The 24,701-nt window shown below is 39.9% G+C and overlaps 2 protein-coding genes across 2 annotated transcripts; one reads left to right on the top strand and one right to left on the bottom strand.

Moving 5' to 3' along the window:
- Positions 1–142: 142 nt before the first annotated feature.
- LOC139643803 (NLR family CARD domain-containing protein 3-like) lies at positions 143–9,935 on the bottom strand. Its single transcript, XM_071519071.1, has 11 exons — positions 9,835–9,935; positions 9,606–9,722; positions 6,411–6,459; positions 5,978–6,209; positions 4,299–5,573; positions 3,764–4,235; positions 3,496–3,669; positions 3,164–3,337; positions 2,548–2,721; positions 839–885; positions 143–586 (listed from the first exon to the last, which is right to left on the bottom strand). The coding sequence occupies exons 1-11, from the start codon at positions 9,921–9,923 to the stop codon at positions 315–317; spliced, it is 3,075 nt and encodes a 1,024-aa protein (XP_071375172.1). The 5' UTR covers positions 9,924–9,935; the 3' UTR covers positions 143–314.
- Positions 9,936–13,972: 4,037 nt separating this feature from the next.
- On the top strand, positions 13,973–18,877 carry LOC139643809 (uncharacterized). Its single transcript, XM_071519078.1, has 6 exons — positions 13,973–13,999; positions 14,384–14,463; positions 14,721–14,814; positions 14,985–15,092; positions 16,776–16,949; positions 17,540–18,877. Exons 2-6 carry the CDS (start codon positions 14,407–14,409, stop codon positions 17,683–17,685), a joined length of 579 nt encoding a protein of 192 aa, XP_071375179.1. The 5' UTR covers positions 13,973–13,999; positions 14,384–14,406; the 3' UTR covers positions 17,686–18,877.
- The last annotated feature ends 5,824 nt before the right edge of the window (positions 18,878–24,701 follow it).

The raw sequence follows: 24,701 nt of genomic DNA, 5'->3' as shown, positions 1-24,701 counted from the left end.
CAAACAGCTGTCTTTGGTCAGCAGTGTGAGTGTTAACTCTCTCTCCCTCTTCTATCTGACAAGAGACACAGAAGAACCAAGCGACCTAAATCCAAACACAGGGTAGAATGGTTCAGTGAATGTGCAGTGGAAGGTGTGGATGTGGATCAGCGTGTTAGAGGAAACTCTGTAGAAGGACAGAGAACCAGCAGGCCAGTCCAGATACACTGCTACTCTGTTAGAGCCAGAGGAGGGGGGGGGATTCCTGTGGATCTAATGTGTCATTGTGACAGCCAGAGTAACGATCATCAGAGCAGCTCAGACTCCAGGACGTTTCATTCCCTCCAAGCCCTGCTGTCATCACCCTCTCCTCTCCTACTGATTTCTCTGTAAGTCACTCCTATATAAACCCATCCTTTCCTCTCAACCTCCCAGTAACAGCGACCAGTCAGACCATTTCTACACAGCAGCTGATACCAGTAGTCAAATCTCTCTGGTTGATCAGGATATGACTGCTCCTCTCTCACCCTTGTCACCTTTCTGTTGTCTTCAGACAGGAAGAGGTTTCTGTGTGCTGTGTTTGGGTCCAGTGCGAGTTCACGGGCATCTGATGGAGAGAGAAAGACACAATACAGAAACTATTTTTATTCTAATAGACCTGTTGATTAATTGTTGATTTATTAACACTTTGACCTTTAATTTACAGTTTCATGATGACACATTATATCAGCCATCATCTTCATTCACAGTAGGACGTGAATGAATAGATGTCACAAACTACTGTGTAGAGGGGCTTTCCATGTAAGCAGTTGAATGTTTGCTACTTTGTTTTCCTGAATCAAACTAAATACACACTTACACTTCCTCAGACCTGGTTTCAACCTCTGGACTCCACCATAGTCCACACTGTGGGGGAAACAAAGTCAGGCCAGAATATTCTATTTGATGAGAGAAACATAACTTTCTGCTACAAAGAACTGAGCTACTGCTGCTTCGCCACTTGTCGGCAGATAGACTGGCCTCCTGTGTGGCATGAACGCCACGGAGCAGTATCGGGACTGTGCAATAAAGTTTTGGGACCCATTCATTTATTCATTTATTCGTTTATGCACTGAACTATTATAGTTAGTCTGGCATCCTAGGTAGGCTAGATAACTTGCTGTTTGCAGAGTACTCATTCAGGTCGGGAAGTCTACATTGGTTTGATTATTGAATTGCAGGCGCCAAATAAAGCATTGTACATCCCCTTGTGTGATTTTACGTATCTATTCCAACTGTAAAGAATATCAACTAAGAGTGAAGTTAATTATAAACATTTCAATAAGTCTAAGCATGTATGGAGGGTCCAGCCTTACCAGTCTTCCTTGTAGTTGCTGCTTAAAAGGAAACTCCCAATTGTCGGGGCCGTATTTATGTGACGTCATCGCGGCAGTTTTGGGGCACATCCATTTAATGCGGGGGTGTTTTCAATCTCGGCACCCATCGTCTATCGGTCTGACTACGATTAGACTCTGGGGCAACGGCCAATATTTCAGGGTTTCCGGTGTAGCCAGCGGACATCCGGGCCAAGACTTCCTCTTCCGTGCGCTGGTCATTGTTTACAGTCCGATTAGCAACTTGAGACGCGAGAATGGAGTTGGACTTGAGAGACAACGTCTCATATGCAGATATCTGTTTATAGAGATTAGCCAAAATGTCATCTGGACCTAAAACACCTACAAAAAGTATCAATGTTTGTGTATTGTACTCAACTCCAACTCCATTCCCGCGTCTCAAGTTGCTAATCGGACTGTAAACAATGACCGGCACACAGAAAACGAAGTCTTAGCCCGGATGTCCGCTGGCTACACTGGAAAGCCCGAAATATTGGCCGTCACCGCCAGAGTCTAATCGTCGTCAGACCGATAGAGGATGGGTTCCGAGATTGGGGTGTTTTGGACGCTTTATGGTGTTGTTTATATTTATATGCCATGTGGTGGCTGAATGAGAATTATGTGTATTTTGTGTTAAGACAAATTGTATAATGAATTGTACTGAATATTATTTTGGCTGCTGTAGCTTGGGTATGTGTATGTATTACTTAAATTATTGCTTAAATGATTATGGTTGAGTCTGGGGGGAGTGGCTATCTGGGGGTAAGTCTATTTAAACCTGCTCTGCCATTCATTCTAGAGTGAGGCTCCTACATGGGAGTCACAGGTGTTCAGTCTCTGTGCCATCTGTCAGAGACTGGTGTCAGCATGTCAGCCCAATAACATTTATTTTGTGTATTTTTGTTGTTTGTGAGTCCAGTTTATTATCGTGTCTCTCCGGATGTCTTTTACTGCAGTTCCTGAATAAATTCCCTAATGCTGATGCAATACAATATCAATAAAATAACTTCTAGTCTGAGCCTGTTCTCTTATTGGCCACTAGGCCCGGTATCTAATGACACTTTCCCTATGAAGGGTTTTCCATACATCACTCATATCCACCATTATACAGTAATCAATACTCCTCATCTCTTCAGTGTGACAGAGAAAATGTGTGTGAGCTCTCAGCCTTCTAGCAGACGTTGCCTCTCCAGACCTGAGAGAGTCCAGTCTCCAGTGTGGATCCTCCAGTCCACAAGAGAGCAGCTTCACTCCTGAGGCTCCTGGATGATTGTAGCTCAGGTCCAGCTCTCTCAGATGGGAGGGGTTGGAGCTCAAAGCTGAGGCCAGAGAAGCACAGCCTTCCTCTGTGAGCAGACAGCCTGACAGCCTGCACACACACACACACACACACACACACACACACACACACACACACACACAAATCAAGCCACATGTCAGATTTTATTAGTAACCTACTGTGAAATTCTAGCAAAACTGTAACTGCCTTAAATACAAACAGTAGGCTGATCAGCTTTGTGGTTTCATTTGCTCCAGTTTGAGATCTCTCCACTCACTTTGTGACAGAATATTATAAGTCTTTTCTGGTATTTTAGGTTTCAACAACTGAGGCAGCAAGGAGAGAAAAGAATGAAATGTCTCCATGGAAAGTAATTCACAGAGGTTAGGAAGTGCTAAATGTTGGTATCACAACTGGTTTTAAAATTACATGCGCAGAGAAGATCCTCCACAGGTGTTTGTCTGCTGATAGTAACCTGTATGTAAAGCAGGATGTAAATGATCGTCTGTTGAACAGGTTGAGGGATACTGACCTGAGAGTCTCCAATCTACAGTGTGGACTCTCCAGTCCAGCAGAGAGCAGCTTCACTCCTGAATCCTGCAGGTCGTTGTTACTCAGGTCCAGCTCTCTCAGACTAGAGGACTGGGAGCTGAGAACTGATGACAACTCCTGACAGCATTTCTCTGTGAGCTTGTTTTGATTCAACCTGACAAAACAGATAGAATTGTTTTACTTGTTCACCTTGTTTGACAAATGCAGAAAAATTATGGCTACAAAAAACCCTGACACAAATCCATCCTCAAACAGCACACAATATTATAGCTACAACATATTGTTACACAAAGCAGCATAACCTGATCTTACCTGAGAGTCTCTAGTCTACAGTGTGGACTCTCCAGTCCAGCAGAGAGCAGCTTCACTCCTGAATCCTGAAGGTTGTTGTTACCCAGGTCCAGCTCTCTCAGACTAGAGGACTGGGAGCTGAGAACTGAGGCCAGAGCTTCACAGCTTCTCTCTGACAGCTTACAGTAACTCAGACTGAGGAAGAATCAGTGATAATAAATATTTATTTTTTCTCTTCTGTATGAATATTACATTTATACTGAATATATCCAGTTATGCATGCACCTACAGAGATTTATTGGAGGCTTTGACCACTGGCAGCAACCTCAGAAGAGCCTCCTCTGAAGCAGAGTATTTCTTCAGGTCAAACATGTCCAGCTCTTCTTCTGATGACAGTAACATGAAGACCAGAGCCGACCACTGAGCAGGGGAGAGTCTGTCTGTGGAGAGACTTCCTGAACTCAGGTGCTGTTGGATCTCCTCCACTAGAGAACAGTCATTCAGCTCATTTAGACAGTGAAACAGATTGATGCTTTTCTCTGGAGAGAAATTCTCTCTGATCTTCTGCTTAATGTACTTGACTGTTTCCTGATTGGTCTGTGAGCTACTTCCTGTCTCTGTCAGCAGGCGTCGTAGGAGACTCTGATTGGTCTGCAGTGAAAGACCCAGGAGGAAGCGGAGGAACAAGTCCAGGTGTCCATTTGGACTCTGTAAGGCCTTGTCCACTGCACTCTGGTAGAGGTCTGTTAGTTTAGATTTGTCTCTGAATAGTGTTGACCACCAGGACCACCATGTTGATTGAGTTTCTGACAGTAGATTGACACCAGTGTTGATGAATGACAGAAAGACATAAACAGCAGCCATAAACTCCTGAATGCTCAGATGAACAAAGCAGAACACCTTGTCCTGGTACAGCCCACGCTCCTCTTTAAAGATCTGTGTGAACACTCCTGAGTACAATAAGGCTGCTCTGATATCAATGCCACACTCTGTCAGGTCGGCTTCATAGAAGATCAGGTTGCCTTTCTCCAGCTGCTCAAAAGCCAATTTTCCCAGAGAGAGAATCATCTTCTTGCTCTCTGTATTCCAGTGTGGATCTGTCTCAGCTCTCCCATGATACTTAATGTTCCCCAGTTTGGACTGAACCATCAGGAAGTGGATGTACATCTCAGTCAGGGTCTTGGGCAGTTCTCCTCTCTCACTGGTTTTCAACACATGCTCCAGAACTGTAGCAGTGATCCAACAGAAGACTGGGATGTGGCACATGATGTGGAGGCTTCGTGAAGTCTTGATGTGGGAGATGATTCTGCTGGCCTGCTCCTCATCTGTGAATCTCTTCCTAAAGTACTCCTCCTTCTGTGGGTCAGTGAACCCTCTCACCTCTGTCACCATCTCAACGCACTCAGGAGGGATCTGATTGGCTGCTGCAGGTCGTGTGGTTATCCAGAGGCGAGCAGAAGGAAGCAGTTTTCCCTTGATGAGGTTTGTCAGCAGCACGTCCACTGAGGTTGACTCTGTAACATCAGTCCAGATCTCGTTGTTCTGGAAGTCTAGAGGAAGTCGACACTCGTCCAGACCGTCAAAGATGAACACAACCTGGAACTTGTCAAACCTACAGATTCCTGCTTCTTTGGTCTCAATAAAGAAGTGATGAAGAAGTTCCACCAAGCTGTACTTTTTCCCTTTCAGTAGATTCAGCTCTCGGAAAGTGAATGGAAATGTGAACTGTATATCCTGGTTGGCTTTGTCTTCAGCCCAGTCCAGAGTGAACTTCTGTGTTAAGACTGTTTTCCCAATGCCAGCCACTCCCTTTGTCATCAATGTTCTGGTTGGTTTATCTCTTCCAGGTAAGGGTTTGAAGATGTCTTCGCATTTGATTGTTGTTTCTGGTCTTGCTGGTTTCCTGGCTGCTGCTTCAATCTGTCTGACCTCATGTTCATCATTGACCTCTCCACTCCCTCCCTCTGTGATGTAGAGCTCTGTGTAGATCTGATTCAGAAGTGTTGAGTTTCCTGCTTTAGCGATCCCCTCAAACACACACTGAGACTTCTCCTTCAGATTAGATTTGACTTTACGTTGGCACACTGCAGCAACGGTTTCTGAATGAACAAATTACATCAATCAGTGGATGTTGCTGTAAATATGAGAAGTGTAAACATTTCTCAGTGAATGCATACTTTTCCCAACCCCATGGCATCTATTCTGCTCATCACTGGTGGACAAACAGGTCCTGACTGTGTGTGCAGCCAAATGTGAAAGGCAACTGTGGTGGTATTTCTTTTAATAAAAAAAATACTGTGTTCATCATTATACACCCACATGAACAAATCAATAATTTTAGCTGATGATTCATGAGGATTGTGCTCATTTACCTTCCAATCTGGAACTGAATAGATCTTTTTTGAGAAATGTCTGTATTTACAGCAGAGTTGTAGATGAAAACATCTTCCATTTTCCCACCATTTCCCCTCTCCATCATGTTAAACCTGTTAAAGCCTCTTACTGCTCTGCAGAGTGTCAGCCAGCTCCTCCTGCTTCATTCTCCTCAGGAAGAGCAGTGTGATCTGCAGAAAAGCCTCTCTGCTGCTGCTCCTCCTCTGCTCTTCCTCCTCACAGTCCACATCCTCCTCATCCTCCCTCTGCCTCTCTAAGCATTCTGGGTAATCTGGACTCAGAACCCTCTGGAATCTCTTCAGCTCGTTCTTCACAAAAGTGACGATGTTCTCCTCAAGTAGCTGGAACAGAATAATATTTGAATTACACTTTCTTACTAAAATTGTGAATAACAACATCAGATCCATCTGGCATAGACTGAAAGCCCACTGGTCTAAAGAGTGCAGCTTGAAGACTGTTACGACCAGAGGGGTTGTTTTGTATTTCATTTGTAGCTGTAAAGTAAAATGTAAAGTAAAATGTGTTGTTGTACATTCACACACCATAAATATGGAGTTCAGGTCTGTTTGAAGCTCCTGGACAGACTGACCACTGGGAATCTCTGACCTCTCCTGGTGGACTCTGGAGAAAACCTGATGTATTAGGTCATATAATGTCACACACACACACACACACACACACACACACACACACACACACGGTTAAAGGTGACTATGTTCTGTCATGATGGATCCTAATAGAAACACAATGGGGCTCATTCACAAACAGTGCGTACGCACAAATCTGTGCCTAAACCGTGCGTACGAACGTTTTACGCACAAATCCGGGATTCATCAATATTTTCTTACCTGAATTTGTTAGTATTCTGCGAAAAAATTTAGAACTGCCTCAGACCATGCGTATGCACAAATGACAAAGGCCCGGCTGTCTTAGAAAATGTAAACACACACCTTTTAACTAAATGCATAGCATAATAAAACCGCATTCATTAAAAAAGGCTGTAATAGACAACCATTAATTTACTAATGCATTGGCCAAATGTATTAAATTATTATTATTATTAAAATATTCAACTATAAAAAGTGTCCCACTCCTAGCTTAGAATGGAGTATGAGAATGTCCATATTGAAATGTAACAGTTTTGGTTTTCATTGTTTTTACTGACTTGGCCTGTAATGATCAGCTACTCCCACCAATTTCTAGTGCCATGAAATTGCGCATATGTAGCCAGTGTTACAGTTTTTTTCAATTGCTAACATGCATTGGTCAAAACTGAAGTCACATGGTCAAAACTCTTCACACAGTCATGTGGTCCATGTGGACCAAACTGTGAATCATTTTTCATTGCTTTCACACAAAATGCATTCAATGACGACATTTTCCAAAATCCATGAACTCTTTTCTCATTCATACTCCACCACCTGTAAAACATTATGTATTTGCAGCACATTTTTCAAATGCTAACACACTGTTTTCACTGTTAAAAACACATTCAAATCAGAATGATGGCAAATTTTGTGCATTTCTGCAGTAACCATATTTCAATATGGTATATATATATATATATATATATAGTACTGTGCAAAAGTCTTAGGCACCCTAGATTTTTTATATAAATTTCTTAGAAGTCTTAGATGTTTATTTGTTTTCTGCATTAGTGTGTCAGTAAACTTTTTATTTTTCACAAGTAAATTACTATATGCAAAGATATATATATAAAAAATAAAGGATATTGAAGTAAATTGCTGCATTTCTGATTAATTCTTGTTACATATACTTTAGTACAGTCAATAAAGTGAAAAGGTGTTATTCTTATTCTATAATGAAATACTGATTTATTTGAAAAATCATTCATTCTGAGTATGAAGTGTTTTGGTGGTTTGAGTGAGTTTTGGAGGTGAGATTAACTGTTTGGCCAAGAATGCAGACTGTATGAAGAGTTTTGAAAAAGTGGCTTCTGTATTGACCGATGCTTGTTAGCAGTTGAAAAAAACTGTAATTGGTAGCCAACTGGTTAATTGGTAGCCTATTAAAAGACATGCAGGGTATATAAAAGATTCCGATTTACCTCCAAGCAAGTGTTAAGATGGCATATCTAGCCTTGCTGGAAGATATTGCAGCCCGTGCCTTCAGGAGAGAGCGCATCTTCAGAGTCCCGCCTTGTCTCCTCCCAGAATTAACTATGCAAATGACTATAAATACGCCCTTCTTGTCACCTTCTTGTCAAAAACGATGGTGAATCTGCCTGTGTTCAGTGCTCCCCTCTCCAAATATTTCCAATGTGCTTTTACGCATGCAGTGTAAGGCCTATGGCTTTCACTTGTTTTCCACCAACAGCCTTTATGCCAGATAATACAGGATAACAATGCGCTCACACTTGGATTGTTCTGCTGTTGTTTGCTTAGGTTACTCACGGTTTGATGAGGTTGGTTGATGATTTTCTGATGATGGAATCCAAGAGGATGATTTTATGGCAGGAGTGTGTGTGTGTGGTAATAATGATCGATGTATCAAAATAAAAGGGGAAATCAACCCAAACCAGGGATCCAAATCAACAAATAAACAAAATATCAAAATTCGAAACAAAAAACTCTTTCTATCGTGTGTTTGTTGATCTATGTTCCTGTATGCGTGCATGTGTGCGGTTGAAAACCTTTTCTCTTTCTGGCCTTCTGCCTCCACACTCACCTGACGCGTAATTAAACTATGCTGCTATTCACCTCGGCCAACAGTAGGGGCAAAATTAATCTGAAATGGCTCCAACATGCAGTGTTTTCGTAAATAAAGGTAAAATTGCACAATTGAACTGATTCAAAGATTAAAAACAAAACCATATAATGTGACATGTCCAGTGTTTGCAGCGCTGCCGCTCCAAATATGGCAATGTGCTTTTCTTTCTACACTATTTTTTTTTGGTTTTACGCACAGGTTGCCTTTCCTTTCTTACCGTTCAGTCCCGCAGTCAGCGCACAACTTCGGTGGTTTGTGTGAGCAGGCACTACACACATTGTTTGGACATCACACAGTTGCTCCTGGAACTTATTCCGAGTGCATCTGCCCACCCGACACCGCGTTTTCTTCCCAGGAGAGATGGATCTGTGCGCCATGGATCTCTGTGCGCCTCGGCAACTGTACAGTCCCCGATGTGCGTTAACATCTCCATGTCACATAAACAAAGAAAAGTGTCCATTTTACTGGCGATCTTGGTTTTGGCACTGTGAGTTAAGGCCTGATGTCATCTGTGGGAAATTAATTTCACTAGGTTTTTATTGCGCTCAATTATGAAATAAATTACCTCTGGGTGAAAGTCCTTGCTGGATGTCATCACTTTCACCCTCATTTCTTGGAAGTATCCCACTTATGGACGCTTCTAGGCAAACGTATTTCCTTATATAGAGAAATGGGGGCGTGGCAGTATGCTGATTGCAAATAGCGGGCACGCGCCTGTCAATTTAGAATGATTCTGATTCACTAACATACGCACAGTGGTAACAACAAAATTGGTCGGTGCACACGTGTCATGAATCCGACGGTAATTTTGATGCACACTTATTTTGTGCACAAAGTAAGAACATTTCTACGCACATATTAGTGAATGTGAACTCCACTGTAAAGGCTGCTCTGATTATTTTATGGGATGTTTTGAGAGACGAAACTAAATCAACAGAGTATCATGACTTATTTCCTCTGTTCAGTAGAATCAAATAATAACAAACTCATCTGTTTTCAATTCTTACCTTTGCTCAGTAGAGTGCTGTCCATCTTTGAACCAAAGAGGAGGATCCATAGACTGGTCACTCTTCATGGACACACAGCTGGGTACAGGGGAGTCTGGTCTCTCCTGCTGGACTGGGCTTCAACACAACAGAGACAGAGCTTTTACTCTGAATAATGATGGGTTAATGATTTCACTGCTGAGCTCTGAGATGGAGAACAGTCATGGACAGTTAGAGATCCTCATCTTACCTCTCAGCTTTGGTCTGGCTGTCATGTTCCCCAGACAGAGTGGTTTTAGAGGGAGGGAGCCCCTCCTCTCTCTCCTCAGACAGACTCATAGTGGAGCGAACACCTTTACACAAACACACCCAACATGCTGTGATACATGGACTGATTCATCAGAATAAAGTTTACAGGATATATAACTTAAAGGGCTGTGATCACTCCTGTCAGTAACATGTCACATATACACTGAGTGTACAAACCTCAAACCTGCAGGCTGTGTCCTGATTAAACACGTTCAGAAAGCAACACATCAAATTACTGCTTCTACTTCTGCTCTTATTAGATGACGTCACTAACACTCAAACACTAGGTTGGAAAACCGTTGGAAGTGTTGAGTTATGTTTTGAACCTAAACTGCAGGTTTTCAAACAGACACACTTTCCTCTTTTTATAGGCTGAATAAGATAATCGCATGCAGTGATAGTATGATAAAGTATATGCTGCCTGAGTCTAATAATATAATAATTGTAATTAATAGTATAATACACAATAATTTCAGGGGGCTCCCCAAGCGCCGGCTGCCGGCTATTTAGCCGTCTACTCACCTCTGTCTGGCCGGCTACTTTTATAACTGAATGACACTAAACGTACACACTATTAGAATTTGGTAGTGACAACCGAATTTATGAGAGTGACTGCGCATATGTATGGTACATATTGGAGCAGACTGAAGTAAAATGACTAGACTGCGTTCGGAAAGGTTCACTCATTCCCTCACTCACTATTCCCCATGTAGTGTTTATCATATAGTGAACTATATGGGCAACGACCGAACGAAATTTCAGACACTACAGAAAATATCATTGCGTCAAAAAAAAATGCGCTGGATATTCGTGTGACGCAGCGGGACGCGCCCAGCATCACGTAAACAAACCAAGCATCATGACAGCAGGTTGAAATGGACTCAGGTCGTATTGATTTTGACAAGTTTTGAACATTAAATTACAAATAAATTGTTGAAATTCTAATCATGTGCAAGTGTGGTTTTGTCAACTTTGGTGCTGTCTGCTAATGACAGCAATCTGTTTTGGTTTGGTAAACAAGCTTGTGAGCTAATGACTGGCACAAGCTTTCATATCACCTCCTGTCCTGTATTGGTGGATAGAGTAGTCAGCTGACCTGTAACGATGATTCCTGCAGTTTTGCTCTTGGTTCAAAACGGAGGAAACTCGACTGAGGTGTCTAATATGTCTTTTGTTGATTTGCCAACGCCGTCAACCGGTAAATAGACCAGTTTCTATTAGCTAACATGTTAGCTAGCTGCTGCTGCTTCTTCTTTGGTAAGACACGATCACATTGCATTGTGGTATACAGGAGAAATTGTAGGTAGTGGGTGCATCCCAAGTCTCTTAAATTGCATCCACGTTTCCCTCACTTGCGTCTTTTCCACCGCAGGAACTCGATACTTTTAACCACAACATCTGGGCCGAGACCGCAGAACTGGTAGGAGCAACTGCAATGTTGAGGAATATAAAATTTGAGAATGTCCCACAACACTTACCTCCGTCTCTTTCAAATTAAGGATGATAATGTTACGTAACATAGCGAGTGTCATGCCACGTAAGTGTGTGTGTGTAGTTGTCCAGTCCCGTTCTGGTTCACACTACTAACAGAAACCGCTGCCAGATTGGGTAGTCAGTACCTGATTTTTTCTTTTCAGGTAGTGAGTTTGGTTATAGAAGGCGGTTGTCACTCTCCTTAATAACCGAACTGCGTGTGAAATTGCAAGGGGAGTTGTGAGTTTTATAGAGGTCTCAAAATAATAGCGATCTCTGCTGAACCTCGGATCGCGCAGCGAACGGTTGCCATGGTAACGACGGACTCAACTGAAGCGTTACAGCTGAAACTACTGTATAACGCTAAATACAAGCTGAGGAGATCATTTTAGGGGCTTCATGTCTCCTAGCAACCGGGTTGGTTATTTAACTAGCTTGAGCCAATGCTGCGTTCATCGGATGTTCTGAAACATAATTTGCTGGGAACTTCGGTCTACATTTCCACTTCAGCTCCCTGTGACGCAGATAGATCCATCCGTTGCTTTTCTCCCAGGACTCCAACAATAAAAACCTGATTCCTTTATTTTTTTTCCCCCACCAAAACAAGTCAGTGAACTGGTAACGTTTTAACCTAGGAGAATGGACCGAGAATAGACCATCAGCTGTGAACTGAGATCAAGAAAGAGTCTCTTACCTTTAAGTGAATAATGTCTGTATTTCCAGACAGTCTGAGGAGAAAGGTGTGGAGATTGTCCTGCTGTGAGAGGAGCGACAAAACCAACTTCTGCCAGGTTTCATCGCAGGCGACAAACTGCAGAGTCACACGCGCCAAAAAGGCCACGCCTACAAAAAGAGACCTTTTGCTGCGTCATCGCCTTTCTTGTCTCTGACTCCGCTCTTATCATGGTCAAAAACGAATTTGTAGGGTTGGTGCAATGTGGCAGATTTGGAGAAAAGTTTGATATTGCTGTGAAACTGAGGCTCTTTCAATGTGAAGGGGGAATTGCTCATGCTGTTTTTATTGTCAGCTCACTGGGAATCAGACCTGTATATCTGTTGCTTAACACTTGTGAGTTTTAACTGTAATGTTTGTATGTTGATAAGTTATTCTTTTTTCTATGTCATTGATAATAAAATTGGACACGTATTGCTGCAACATTTTTCCTGACTGGTATTACACAAATAAACAAGTTAGAAGAGTCATCACTCGCTGGTAAATATCCTGCATGCTAATTTGAGCAGATGTTTGTCTTGATTTGGTAATCTGGATTTAGACTTGGGACTTGAGTTGAGACTTGAGCCTGAAGACTTGAGACTGACTTGGGACTCGAGCAAAGTTGACTTGGTCACACTTCTGATTTAAGGTACAGAATAATTTATTGGGAGAATCCTATAGTAAATAATCAATGAATTGATATCATTATGGCTAACTTTGAAACAGCGTGCTTTGAAGGGATCTAGATAGAAGTAGAAGAAATAGAATAGAATAGAATTTGGATCAGTTTTCTATTTGTAAATGTTCTACAAATGTGTAAAAATACAAACCTATGAATAATTAGATATTAAAATTTAATATTGTGTGCTGCATGTGGTCCAGTGAGCCTGAAAATCCATTTCGTGTTTTCTCCAGCAGAGGGCGGTGTGACGTCATGAGATGAACTCAGACTGACCGCTCCGTTAAAATGAATGAGAAATTAAACACTGGTGATCTGTCGCTGCGGAGTGATTTTAACTGCTGTGATTCAACCAGAACAGCTTGACTACATGAGTTATGATAAAATCAGTCCGACTCCTCCAGGATCAATCAATACCTTATCATTTATTACCTTTTTCTGTCTTGTGGTTTATTTTATGGTGTTGGAGTGCAGCCTCAATAAGCCTGTTAGACTAAAGTATCGATCAATAAAACAGGGAAACACACTGTCTTATCTGTTGTGAAGGATTTAGTAACTCTGACTCTTCACAGCCTCCAGACTACCAGCCTGCATCAGAACCAGGTCTCAGTTAATTTGCTGTGTTGCTCCAACACAGAGCTACAGAGCGATTATCATTAGATGGAGTTAATTATTACTTTATTATCTATAATTAATTGGAAGAAGTTCACAGCTGGAGCTCTTCTACAGGAAGACCTTGAGCAGCTGTTGACTGAATGTGATCTGATCTGATCTGTTATTGATGTCAAACTGTGACGCACTGACACTTAGTCTGGTCCAGGACTGTGCTGATATGAAGATTACATAGTACAACTAGGCTATCTCAATACACAATATTATCTCTAATTATTAAAAAGATGAAAACTTCAAAAACAGTACTGCAGCATGCTTCAATTACTTAAAAACTAATTTATCATGATCAATTACAAGAGATTTGACCAAAATTATAAAATGCTGCTTTAGCTAAACTGTAAGGAGAGCTTTAAATGATGTAAAATCCCTAATGTCTCCACCAGGGGGCGACAGCAGTGGCAGCAGACCAGAAACTGACTTTTTAAAATTTGATTTGTGTGTAAATACTGAATCTGAAAATACTCTACATTAACTTTAACATTACTGTACATTCTCTCTCTCTCTCTCTCTCTCCCTCTCTCTCTCTCTCTCTCTCAGCTGTGGATGAACATTGTGATGCATCCTGGGGTAAGAAGAAGTTGTGTTATAATCCTTTATTAGATCTCAGATCCTCCTGAACTGGTTTGACTGGAAACCAGATTCTGTTCTGTTCTGGTACTAGTACTAATACTACTGAAATTACTACAACGAGCAATACTGAAACAGCTGTAATACATACTTACACTGTTGACTCCATTAGACACAGTAGAAGTGCAAGAAAATTAGTCATTTTTTTTCTCTCTCTCTGTCTCTCTCTCCCTCTCTCTGTCTCTCCCTCTCTCCCCCTCTCTCTTTCCCTCTCTCTCTCCCTCTCTCTGTCTCTCTCTCCATCTCTGTCTCTCTCCCCCCCTCTCTCTCTCTCTCCCTCTCTCTCTCCCCCCCCCTCCCTCTCTCTCTCTCTCTCTCTCTCAGGTTATGTCCTCCTGGTGTTGATCATGCTGTCTATCATCGCTCTCTGTGTCATCCTCTTCCTCCTCAGGAGAGGCTCCAGGGTGGGAGACTCTACATTTTTGGGTGGAATGACCCTTTAAAAACATCTGACACTACTGGTTATTAATGGGAAAGATGTTGTTGTTGTTGTTGTTGTTGTTGCTGCTGTTGAATCGTATCACACTGTCACTGTAAAACACTTTCATTCATTTACATTTGTGACATTTTAGGCATTTAGCTGAAGCTCTCATCCTGCAGAGTTTGTTTTATCGACTTGTTTGTTTGTTTGTTTGTTTGTTTGTTTGTTTGTTGTCTCCAGCGGTATTCATTTGACCTCCACCGCCCGGGTCCGGTCGACCACAGCGGGACCGAACACACCGGCACCTTCGAAACCGTGTACCTGGACGACCTCGGTGTGTGTGTGTGTGTGTGTGTGTGTGTGTGTGTGTGTGTGTGTGTGTGTGTGTGTGTGTGTGTGTGTGTGTGTGAGCATAGGTTACATTTAAACTTAAGTATGAGTGTGAGTGTATGTGTGTATGTGCATTCATTGTTTTTTGTGTGTGTGTGTGTGTGTGTGTCTCAGAACGCCCCGCCCCTACAGACCATGTGACCAGTGACGACCCTTCACCTCCCCCAGTAGCCAATGGAACGTCTGCACCGTCGGGGGAGAAGGGCTCCACCGGAGAGAACGGTACACTACAAAATGAAATCCCTCCGTTTATGTTGTTGAAGTTGACGTTAGATTTTTTTTTTTTTTTTTACAGTAATGTGTCATGTGATCAAATGCAGCATGACGCAAAAATTAAAAAGAAAATAAATTCAAATAAATCTGACTTTACTTTTTAGTAGTCGACAGATTGCGGAAAACATTTAAAGAGTTGTAGCACCCAATAATGTAATAATTTCCTGAAAATGTAATAATGCCTGAAAATGTAATAAAATTTGCACTTAACTTGATCGAAAATGTAATAATACCCAATAATGTAATAACTTGACCAATAATGTAATAAAATGTCCCGACTGATATTGTAATAACATTTTTACCGATAATGTAACTCCTTTCAGGTGGGTCATTTTTTTTTCACAACTATTACAATATCAGTCAGGACATTTTATTACATTATTGGGTTTTATTATATTGAAAGGTATTACATTATCGGTAAAATGTTATTACAATATCAGTCAGGACATCTTATTACATTATTGGTCAAGTTATTACATTATTGGGTTTTATTATATTGAAAGGTATTACATTATCGGTAAAATGTTATTACAATATCAGTCAGGACATTTTATTACATTATTGGTCAAGTTATTATATTATTGGGTTTTATTATATTGAAAGGTATTATATTATCGGTAAAATGTTATTACAATATCAGTCAGGACATTTTATTACATTATTGGTCAAGTTATTATATTATTGGGTTTTATTATATTGAAAGGTATTATATTATCGGTAAAATGTTATTACAATATCAGTCAGGACATTTTATTACATTACTGGTCAAGTTATTACATTATTGGGTTTTATTATATTGAAAGGTATTACATTATCGGTAAAATGTTATTAGAATATCCGTCAGGACATTTTATTACATTACTGGTCAAGTTATTACATTATTGGGTTTTATTATATTGAAAGGTATTACATTATCGGTAAAATGTTATTACAACATCAGTCAGGACATTTTATTACATTATTGGTCAAGTTATTACATTATTGGGTTTATTATATTGAAAGGTATTACATTATCGATAAAATGTTATTACAAAATCAGTCAGGACATTTTATTACATTATTGGTCAAGTTATTACATTATTGGGTTTTATTATATTGAAAGTTATTACATTATCGTAAAATGTTATTACAATATCAGTCAAGACATTTTACTACATTATTGGTCAAGTTATTACATTATTGGGTTTTATTATATTGAAAGGTATTACATTATCGGTAAAATGTTATTACAATATCAGTCAGGACATTTTATTACATTATTGGTCAAGTTATTACATTATTGGGTTTTATTATATTGATAGGTATTACATTATCGGTATAATGTTATTACAATATCAGTCAGGACATTTTATTACATTATTGGTCAAGTTATTACATTATTGGGTTTTATTACATTTTCGATCAAGTTAAGTGCAAATTTTATTACATTTTCAGGCGTTATTACATTTTCAGTAAATTATTACATCCTGTCTAAGGGTAAAAATCATGCTACTGAAATGGCTATTGGCTGATCTTTGGTACCGGGTGATGTCATCGTCTATGGCGTGATAACAAACAAATAAATAAACAAACACCAAACTCTGCCCCCTACCCCTCTCTCCTTCCCTTGTCTCCTTCCCTTGCTCCCTCCAGCTCCGGACGGACAGGAGGAGGACTGCGGTCTGGAGACTCCGCCCATCAACGACCTCAGCCTCTCATTGGACATCGACCTGACCGACAAGAAGTCCGACCAATCGGGAGGCGGCTCCGACTCGTTCTTCGACGCCGTCGGGGAGGAGCAGCAGAACGGAAACAACAACAACCCATGTAGGAGTTAGTGTACTGTGTGTGTGTGTGTGTGTGTTACTGTGTGTGTGTGTGTGTTACTGTGTGTGTGTGTGTGTGTGTGTGTGTGTGTGTTAAAGACAGAGCATGGACCTATTGCACTTACTGTAGAAAAGTATAATACAAAAAATGAGAAAAAAAAAAAATCTAAAATACTCATCTCCTCTCCTCCTTTCCTTCTCTCCTATCCCCCTTACTCATTTCCTCTCCTTTCCTCACCTCCTCTACCCATTCCCCCTTTCCTTTCCTCCTCTCCCTCATTTCCTTTCCTTCTCTCCTTTTCCTCTCCCCATTCCTCATCTCCTCTACCCATTCTTCCTTTCCTTTTGTCATGCCCTCATTTCCTTTCCTTCTCTACTCTCCCCATTCCTTATTTCCTTTCCTCATTTCTTCTCCCCCTTCCCCCTTTCCTTAACCTCCCTTTCCTCTCCTCTCCTCATTTCCTTAACCATCCTTTCCTTTCCTCATTTCCTCTCCCCATTCCTCATGTCTTTTCCTTCTCTCCTATCCCCCTTCCTCCTTTCCTTTTCTCCTCTCCCCCTTCCTCATTTCCTTTCCTTTCCTCTCCTCAGCTGTTTGCTCCACTGACCCGTTTGTTGAGATCAGTCTGGACGAGCCGGTGTGGTGCGAGGAGCTCCTCCCCTCTCCTGGACCTCCTTCCTCCGTCCTTCCCTTCTCTCCTTTCTCCTTCTCCTCTTCTCCTGAGCAACTCCACTGATACTGAAACCAGCTGAGAGGAAGAAGAGATCCGTGTTCCTGAAACTCCAGCAGAGGATTTACAGTTTCATCACCGACCTGCTCCCAGCCAGAGTCTCCATCATGGAGGAACACTGTAGAACATTCTGTCAGTTAATAAAGTGTAAATGTGTCTGAAGCAGCTGAAGCAGAGAGCAGCTGAGTCAGCTTGTTGTGGTGTGGCTGTAGATCCATTTAGTAACGTTCTCAGTAAAAGTGAATAGTGTGATAAGGTGGATTTGTTTCCAAATGTAGGTTACTGTGACACAGTAAACTGTCTTGTCTTTAGCCCTAGTCTCTACTCCAAAACATGAAGAGTTGGAGCTTGAGAAGAGTCAGCTCAGTTAACCTGAACAAACTGTTAGCTAGCTAACTAGCCAGCAAACACACTGATGTTAATGTCAACATGCTAATGGTAACTGCTACTAGCTACGTTAGCTAGTGTGCTAATCAGATGTGTTAACAACAAGACAGTGATAAGTACTATCATACTATGGATACTATCAGATACTATGGTTAGGTGGGAGGTTGCAAAAGATAGAGAGTAGCAAAAATGGCTTTTATTTATATGAAAATTACCTGTATTATTACTTTAATAACCCTTAATAATACAAAATATGATATAAGAATAGAACAAGTGTGTTGTATAAACATACACAGCCGAAAATTTCCAACACTGACATGTCAAGCAGAAATGTATGAAATGATGCAGAGAAACAGATTTCTCCCTGCACAGTGTTAAGACTGAGTTTTTTATTTTTCATTTTCTTCTTTGCATTCACACACAACGAACGTGCTCTGGATCAAACTGTTGTTTCAAAATGTTTTAGCTGGAGGCTATAACAAGTGCCACAGTTATCATAACTGAGGATTTTTTTTTTATGCTGTAAAAAATGCAAATAAATCTAAATTGAGGATTTTGCCAAGTTAATTAATGTCTTCTCAGTGTATTATACCAGGTTTTAAAAAATGCTTAACGCTTTAGATGTCATCTTTTCATGATGCAATATTTTCCTTACCTATTGTTTCTACTGTAGAAATTATTTTTCACAAAGATTTTTTTTTAACTGCAAGAAAAATATATTTTTCATGTCATTTTCTTGTACTTAGGAAATGAATAATAAGAATTTTGAGTAAAATGATAAGATACCGTTTTGTACAAAAAAAAGGAATAAATGAAGGTATTTTTTCAAAACTTTTAGCTGTCTCCTTGGCATTGTGTGTGTGTGTGTGTTGTTTGAGAACCTACAGTATTAAAGGGGAAGTTTTATTCAGTTGAATGAATTAGCTCAGGTGTGTGTGAAATCATTCACCCTCTACTGAAGGAACATGAGAGACACTGATTCCTGCTGTGTACGGAAGCATATGAAAGAATATTAATATTAATACATTTTATTTACAGTTTTCTGTGATAAGGAGTTAATTTTCTTTGTTTTCCAGAGATCGAGTTATTTATGTCATTACCTTGAGATAACACATTCTGTATTCCCGAACATTACCTCGAAATTAAGTACTAGGCATAGAGTAATTCTCTCGTTATTTTAAGAAAATTTAACTTTATTTTCCTGAGAGAATGAATTAATTTACATTGTTCCCCGAGATTTCCAACTCTGAACACTAACAGGTCGACTGCAACATTTGGGTTTTGAACAATTTGCTTTCCTTTAGGATGTTGGTTCCGAACAGAAAATTATCTCGTCATCTCCAGAAAACAAGTTTTGTTATCCTGAGATCTTATCTTTGGAAAACACATTTTGTTTACCTCAAGATCTCGGGATATAATGGGATCATTTTCTCATTATCCCAGGAAAACAAAATGTGAGTTCATAAGATAATGAGACATATCGGTAACACTTTATAATAACCATCATTAATAAATGGTAAATTGATAGTTAATTAAACTTTAGTTAATAGTTATTTTACTGTTAACAAACAATGAAATGATCATTAATAATGTTTACTAATTATTAGTAATGCTATAATTTATGTTATTTTATCATTCGTTTGTGTAATATAAAATCATTTGTTTATAAATTATATATTGTATCATAGCTGATAAGAGACGGTAAAAAGGGTAAAAAGCTATGATACAATATATAATTTATAAACAAATGATTTTATATTACACAAATGAATGATAAAATAACAAATTATAGCATTACTAATAATTAGTAAACATTATTAATGATCATTTCATTGTTTAACAGTAAAGTAACTATTAACTTAAGTTTAATTAACTATCAATTTACCATTTATTAATGATGGTTATTATAAAGTGTTACCGACATATCTCGTCAAAACAGAAAATTAACTCGTCACGTGAAAACAGCGTAAATAAAATGTATGAATTTACGTCCTCAATGGGATTCCGTACCTGTGGAATTGAATATGATTAATTCAGCTGTGTGGAGAGCTTCAGTCTGGGAAAGAGTTGACGTGATCATGACTGTTGGAGAGAATACATGTCTGTGAATCAAGTCTAATGTGTCTATGTACAGTATAAACTGTTAACCAGGATGAGGACGGGGTAACGGTGTCACTTCTAAACACTAAGTCTGTCTTTGAAAACAGAACTTCTATTGTGAGGAAAGATTTTACAGTGAGTTTTAACTTTAATGAAGCCAGAGTCATTTTGTCACTTTAGGTGTATGTATGAACAAAGGAAAAATATAATTCATAATGATTTTACTTTTAATTCATGTAGTATTTTTCTAAAAAGTTTATAAAATGTTACAAAAAGGAATGAAAACATGAGCATGTAACACGTATAAAAGAATATATAAAAGATTAAAAAATCAAAATTCAAGTCAAGTCGTTCATCACAGCGTGTCTCAGATGACTTAAAGATGAACAACATGTAAATGTGGATTTGATTACAATCATGATTTATCTCGTTCAGACAGACAGTATGATGTTATTTACACAGAAAAATAAAGATGCCGAAAATGATTCTTCAGAGTGATGCCATAGACTCTATGGCATAGAGGAACCACTTCTGGTTCCACAAGGTTCTTTAAAGAACCATTTCTTCACCTCCTCTTTGCTTAGACTCCTGATTGTGTTTTTGTTTATCTGTCCTTGTATCGCCTCATTTGCAATCGCACAATATCTACTATGGATGGGTTTGGTTGTTTTCCACATTTATGCTATCACCCACCATCCAATAACTAAGAATTAGGAACCTTTTAATATCCCAAAGAACCATATTAAAAAGGTTCTTGAAAGGTTCTCTGCAGAACCAGAAATGGTTCTTCTATGGCATCACTCCGAAGAACCATTTTCAGTTCCAGTTCGCACCATTATTTTTCTGTGTGTGCCTTCTAAGACGTTTGGGAAGTCTTAACTTGTAATCTTTACACTTAGAGGTAATCATAATAGCTACTTGACCCACATTGTTTACTAGAATTTCTAGCTCAATATAGGAACAAAATGTTTTCTCTAACTTCCTCTACATACAATACTGTGTTCTATACTCTGTGCTCACGCTGTGCTTGTTAGTCCTCGTGCACACGCTTGAAAACCACAAGATTAGTGTTTTTGTTGTTATACAAGAAGCCACTTTGCTCACTAGCACTACTAGTGGCTGAAAACTCTGTTGTTCATCTTGAGCAGAGAACGAGGCTAGATCTCACTAATCAACAATCACAGAACAACATGATAGAATACAGCATGCAGCAAAATAAAACATACAGAGCATTATGTTGGAAGACAGAACGGGTCGATCTTACCAACTAGCACCAGCCTTAGAGGAACTCCAAGAAAACACGAGGTAATTTTTTTTTTTTAAAAACCTTGGGTGGGCCAAGTCAATGAGGTATGCCCCACCAGGATGGCAATAACCCAACAAACGAATAAAAACAAGAAATGTAAAATATAGAAAATAATATATAAAAATGGACAAAATTCAGAATAAAAATAATAAAAATAATAGAAACAGGTAGAAAAGTTGTAGTCACATTACAATAGCACTGATCACAATGTATTACAGTTTTTTCTGAGTTTACACACTAACACTGGATCTTGAAATCAAATGACCACAACCTCAAACTCATGTACCAAACACTTCAACCAGTTTTGCAAAAATACAACACAATTTCTGATTTCACTCAGATATTAACAAAAATCTCTCTTGCGTTCACAAGGAAAGCGCTGCCATTTAAAATGCCAAACTGAACTTGTACACTGGTTACCGTGACAAGCTGCCAAACTGTTCAAGTACAAATCAAAGTGACAAATGAATGGATGGAAACACTGCGCTCCTAGAGGAGGAACAGTCCTGTGTTTTAAGACTACCAGGTCTTACAAACCTGAACAGGAGACTTTAGAGAACATGGTCCTGATAAACATGAGGGACTGAGGGGAATCCAGAGTGAAATCACTGCACGAGTGAGCTTGTTGACACTGGACCGTCCCACAGCTGTGCTGAGATGGATACAGTGTTACAGTATTACAGGCATGAACCCACTAATGAGTAAAGGTATTCATAGTTGGTTCTTAGATCTTTTCACAGGATGGCATCACTTTTGGTTTTTTGAATGTGGCGTTTCCTTTTGCAAGAGATTTGTGGAGCTTTGCATTTTGTGTCGGTTTCTTTGATTTGTGTTTAGAGTTTTGAGAAAATGCGGTATACTTTTGGGAAATATTGTATGTGTAAACAATTCAGAAAAACAAATGCAAATAAACATGTTGTTCTTCATGAATGATGCAGGCAGCCCTTTGGCCAATCAGTAATAAGATGCATCATTCCTCCATGTTTCATTGGACTGGTGTTGTAGCAGCACCGTAACGTGCAAGAATTGCAATACACAACATAATAAAAATAGCTTAATATTTCTTTAACCCTAACCCTCATAACAAAGTTACACAGTTCTATAGTATTTAAAAAACAGGCAGAATGACATCAATAGCATTAAAAAGTAAACACAAAAAGCAAACTCCGTAATTACAGTTAAGCTGTGGTTGGAAGAGGAAGAGGGGGAAAGCTCTCTAGGCTCATCATTAAAAGAAGCTACAAAGCTTGAAATAAAAACACAAAATCAGGAATAAAACAGAACAATATCCCTGCCCAATTTAAAATAGGTTTAGTTATAGAGTTACATTCTTGGGCAAGGCAAAAGCACGGTCACTTTTACAACCTAACTGGGAGCAGCAACTCTGTTTTTATAAAAGTGCTATAAGAATAGAGTTGATACTACATCTCTTCAAGTTTAGATCAGATCAGATCAACTGTGATATCATGCCTGATGCATGGATGGACACAGAATGATCCATACAGCCCCAACCACCACCTCCTCAACCCTGATGTCATTGTGCTGGGGACCCCAGAAATTAGATGATTCCGGGCCAAATATGGTTGAGTTTAGGGTCAGTTTTGGCAATGGTGAGTGTGTGCCAAAAATGAACTGGTCACTGTTAAGGTTTGTCATGGCATTTTGACTCTGGGCCAAATGGAGTTGAGACGTGAAAACATGGGCGTAACTATTGCCAGGTTCCGGAAGCCAAAAACCCATTCAGTCATGTGACATGCCATTTGACGTGTTTGAATGTTTAATGACCTGAACTGCTACTGAATTACCCATTAGCTCAAACAAAGACGCCTCGGAAAAACTAGCATAGATAGAAAAAAAGGCTAGGTTACAAGTTTGTGTACCATAGGAGATAAATAAACTACTAATCCCAGGGAGAATTGCGCCATTGAAGTCCCCCAGTTACAGAGCTCAGAGCACAGTTGTCGCTCCGTCTAATCCGTTCTACAGTTCCATGTCTCTGGGCTTGACACACCTACCAAATCAGCGGTGTGAGTTTCTTGTGTTATCACCATAGTAACGGCCTCTAAGGATCATGGATATTGTAGTGTTTGGTGCCGTTTGAAACATGGAAGCGATAGAAACAAGTACAGATCCTGTACCAGCCCACAGCGCATGTGTTGAATTCCACTATCTGCGGCCACACTGATCCATCGGAAAACGGCCAGAATTATTGATGGATAGATTTCCATTGGGCTGTTTGGGAACATCAATATAGGGGGAGAGGCAGAAATACAGTGGATTAGCTTTGATCATAACGGAGCTACTTCATAGAAAAAAGAAGCAGGCTATACAGTATAAATTAAATAAGACACTGAACCGGAAAACCTCCAGTCATCCCAACATTAAATCAGGCTTTCTCTGTTTTATCTTTGTTATACTGTTGTGTCTGTGATCGCTACTATTTTTTCCAAAACAAATGTAGGAATGCCTCCGATTGTCAACACATGGTGATGAATCCGTCCGTCCAGAAAAAGTCAACTGGGTTGAACTTTTTGTCTGTAAAACGGATGGAAATCCTGTCATCAGTCAACAACGGACAGCTCTTGTTGAAAAAATGAACTGAAATAAACGGAATCCTCCTTGAGACGGACAGACACAATGGATCACTGTTGCTGCGGCTAACGTAACTTAAATACCAGAGGTAATAAAGTTACCTGTCATTAAAGTTGGTAGGGTGGCACAAGATGTGGATTTCTGTAAATTAACGGCGTGTGGCTCTGTGTGTGGGAGCAATGGTCAGCTAGCGTGACGTGGTTATCGGTTAAATTACCTATTCTACTAAGCATTTCACTAACGCCACTTTCACCTTACATTTCACCTACCATTAAGGTCTGCATGACAGCAGAAGACATGGATCTGTAAATCGACGGAGAGTTGTGTAATATGGCGCCTATAACTAAAGTTCAAATCCCTGTGAGTCTGGTGGCTGGACAATCTGCATGAAAAGTGCTTCTGGGACCGAACGTCTCAACTCTATATGTTCCAAGTCGTTTCTTCAAGGTTTAGTTGTGGCTGTGTTCTGGCAGCCAGATTTGGATGGGTTGATTGCCGTTATTCCATGGCGTTATGTGGGCCGAATTAAGTGGTAAGTGTGGGCCAGCACTCAGTTGCTATCTGGGACAAATATGTGAATCATTTCTGAAATGTTGGGGTTAAGAAACAGTTTTTTCAATACTTTGCTCGACCGGAA

Source organism: Centroberyx affinis, unplaced genomic scaffold, assembly GCF_046629955.1.
Source record: "Centroberyx affinis isolate AG114_WGS23_722 - 3 ecotype Tasmania unplaced genomic scaffold, CSIRO-AGI_Caff_v1 ptg000655l_1, whole genome shotgun sequence".
Taxonomy (NCBI): domain Eukaryota; kingdom Metazoa; phylum Chordata; class Actinopteri; order Beryciformes; family Berycidae; genus Centroberyx; species Centroberyx affinis.
This window is presented reverse-complemented; position numbering and strand designations above follow the sequence as displayed.

Excerpts from the sequence above, each read along its gene's own strand:
- LOC139643803 (XM_071519071.1), bottom strand. The coding sequence starts at position 9,923 with ATGAGTCTGTCTGAGGAGAGAGAGGAGGGGCTCCCTCCCTCTAAAACC. Across the intron at positions 5,574-5,977 it reads GGCTGACACTCTGCAGAGCA|AAACCGTTGCTGCAGTGTGC; the intron begins GTAAGAGGCTTT and ends TTGTTCATTCAG. Across the intron at positions 2,722-3,163 it reads TGTAGATTGGAGACTCTCAG|GCTGTCAGGCTGTCTGCTCA; the intron begins GTCAGTATCCCT and ends GTGTGTGTGCAG.
- LOC139643809 (XM_071519078.1), top strand. The coding sequence starts at position 14,407 with ATGCTGTCTATCATCGCTCTCTGTGTCATCCTCTTCCTCCTCAGGAGA. Across the intron at positions 15,093-16,775 it reads GGGCTCCACCGGAGAGAACG|CTCCGGACGGACAGGAGGAG; the intron begins GTACACTACAAA and ends TGCTCCCTCCAG. Across the intron at positions 16,950-17,539 it reads CGGAAACAACAACAACCCAT|CTGTTTGCTCCACTGACCCG; the intron begins GTAGGAGTTAGT and ends TCCTCTCCTCAG.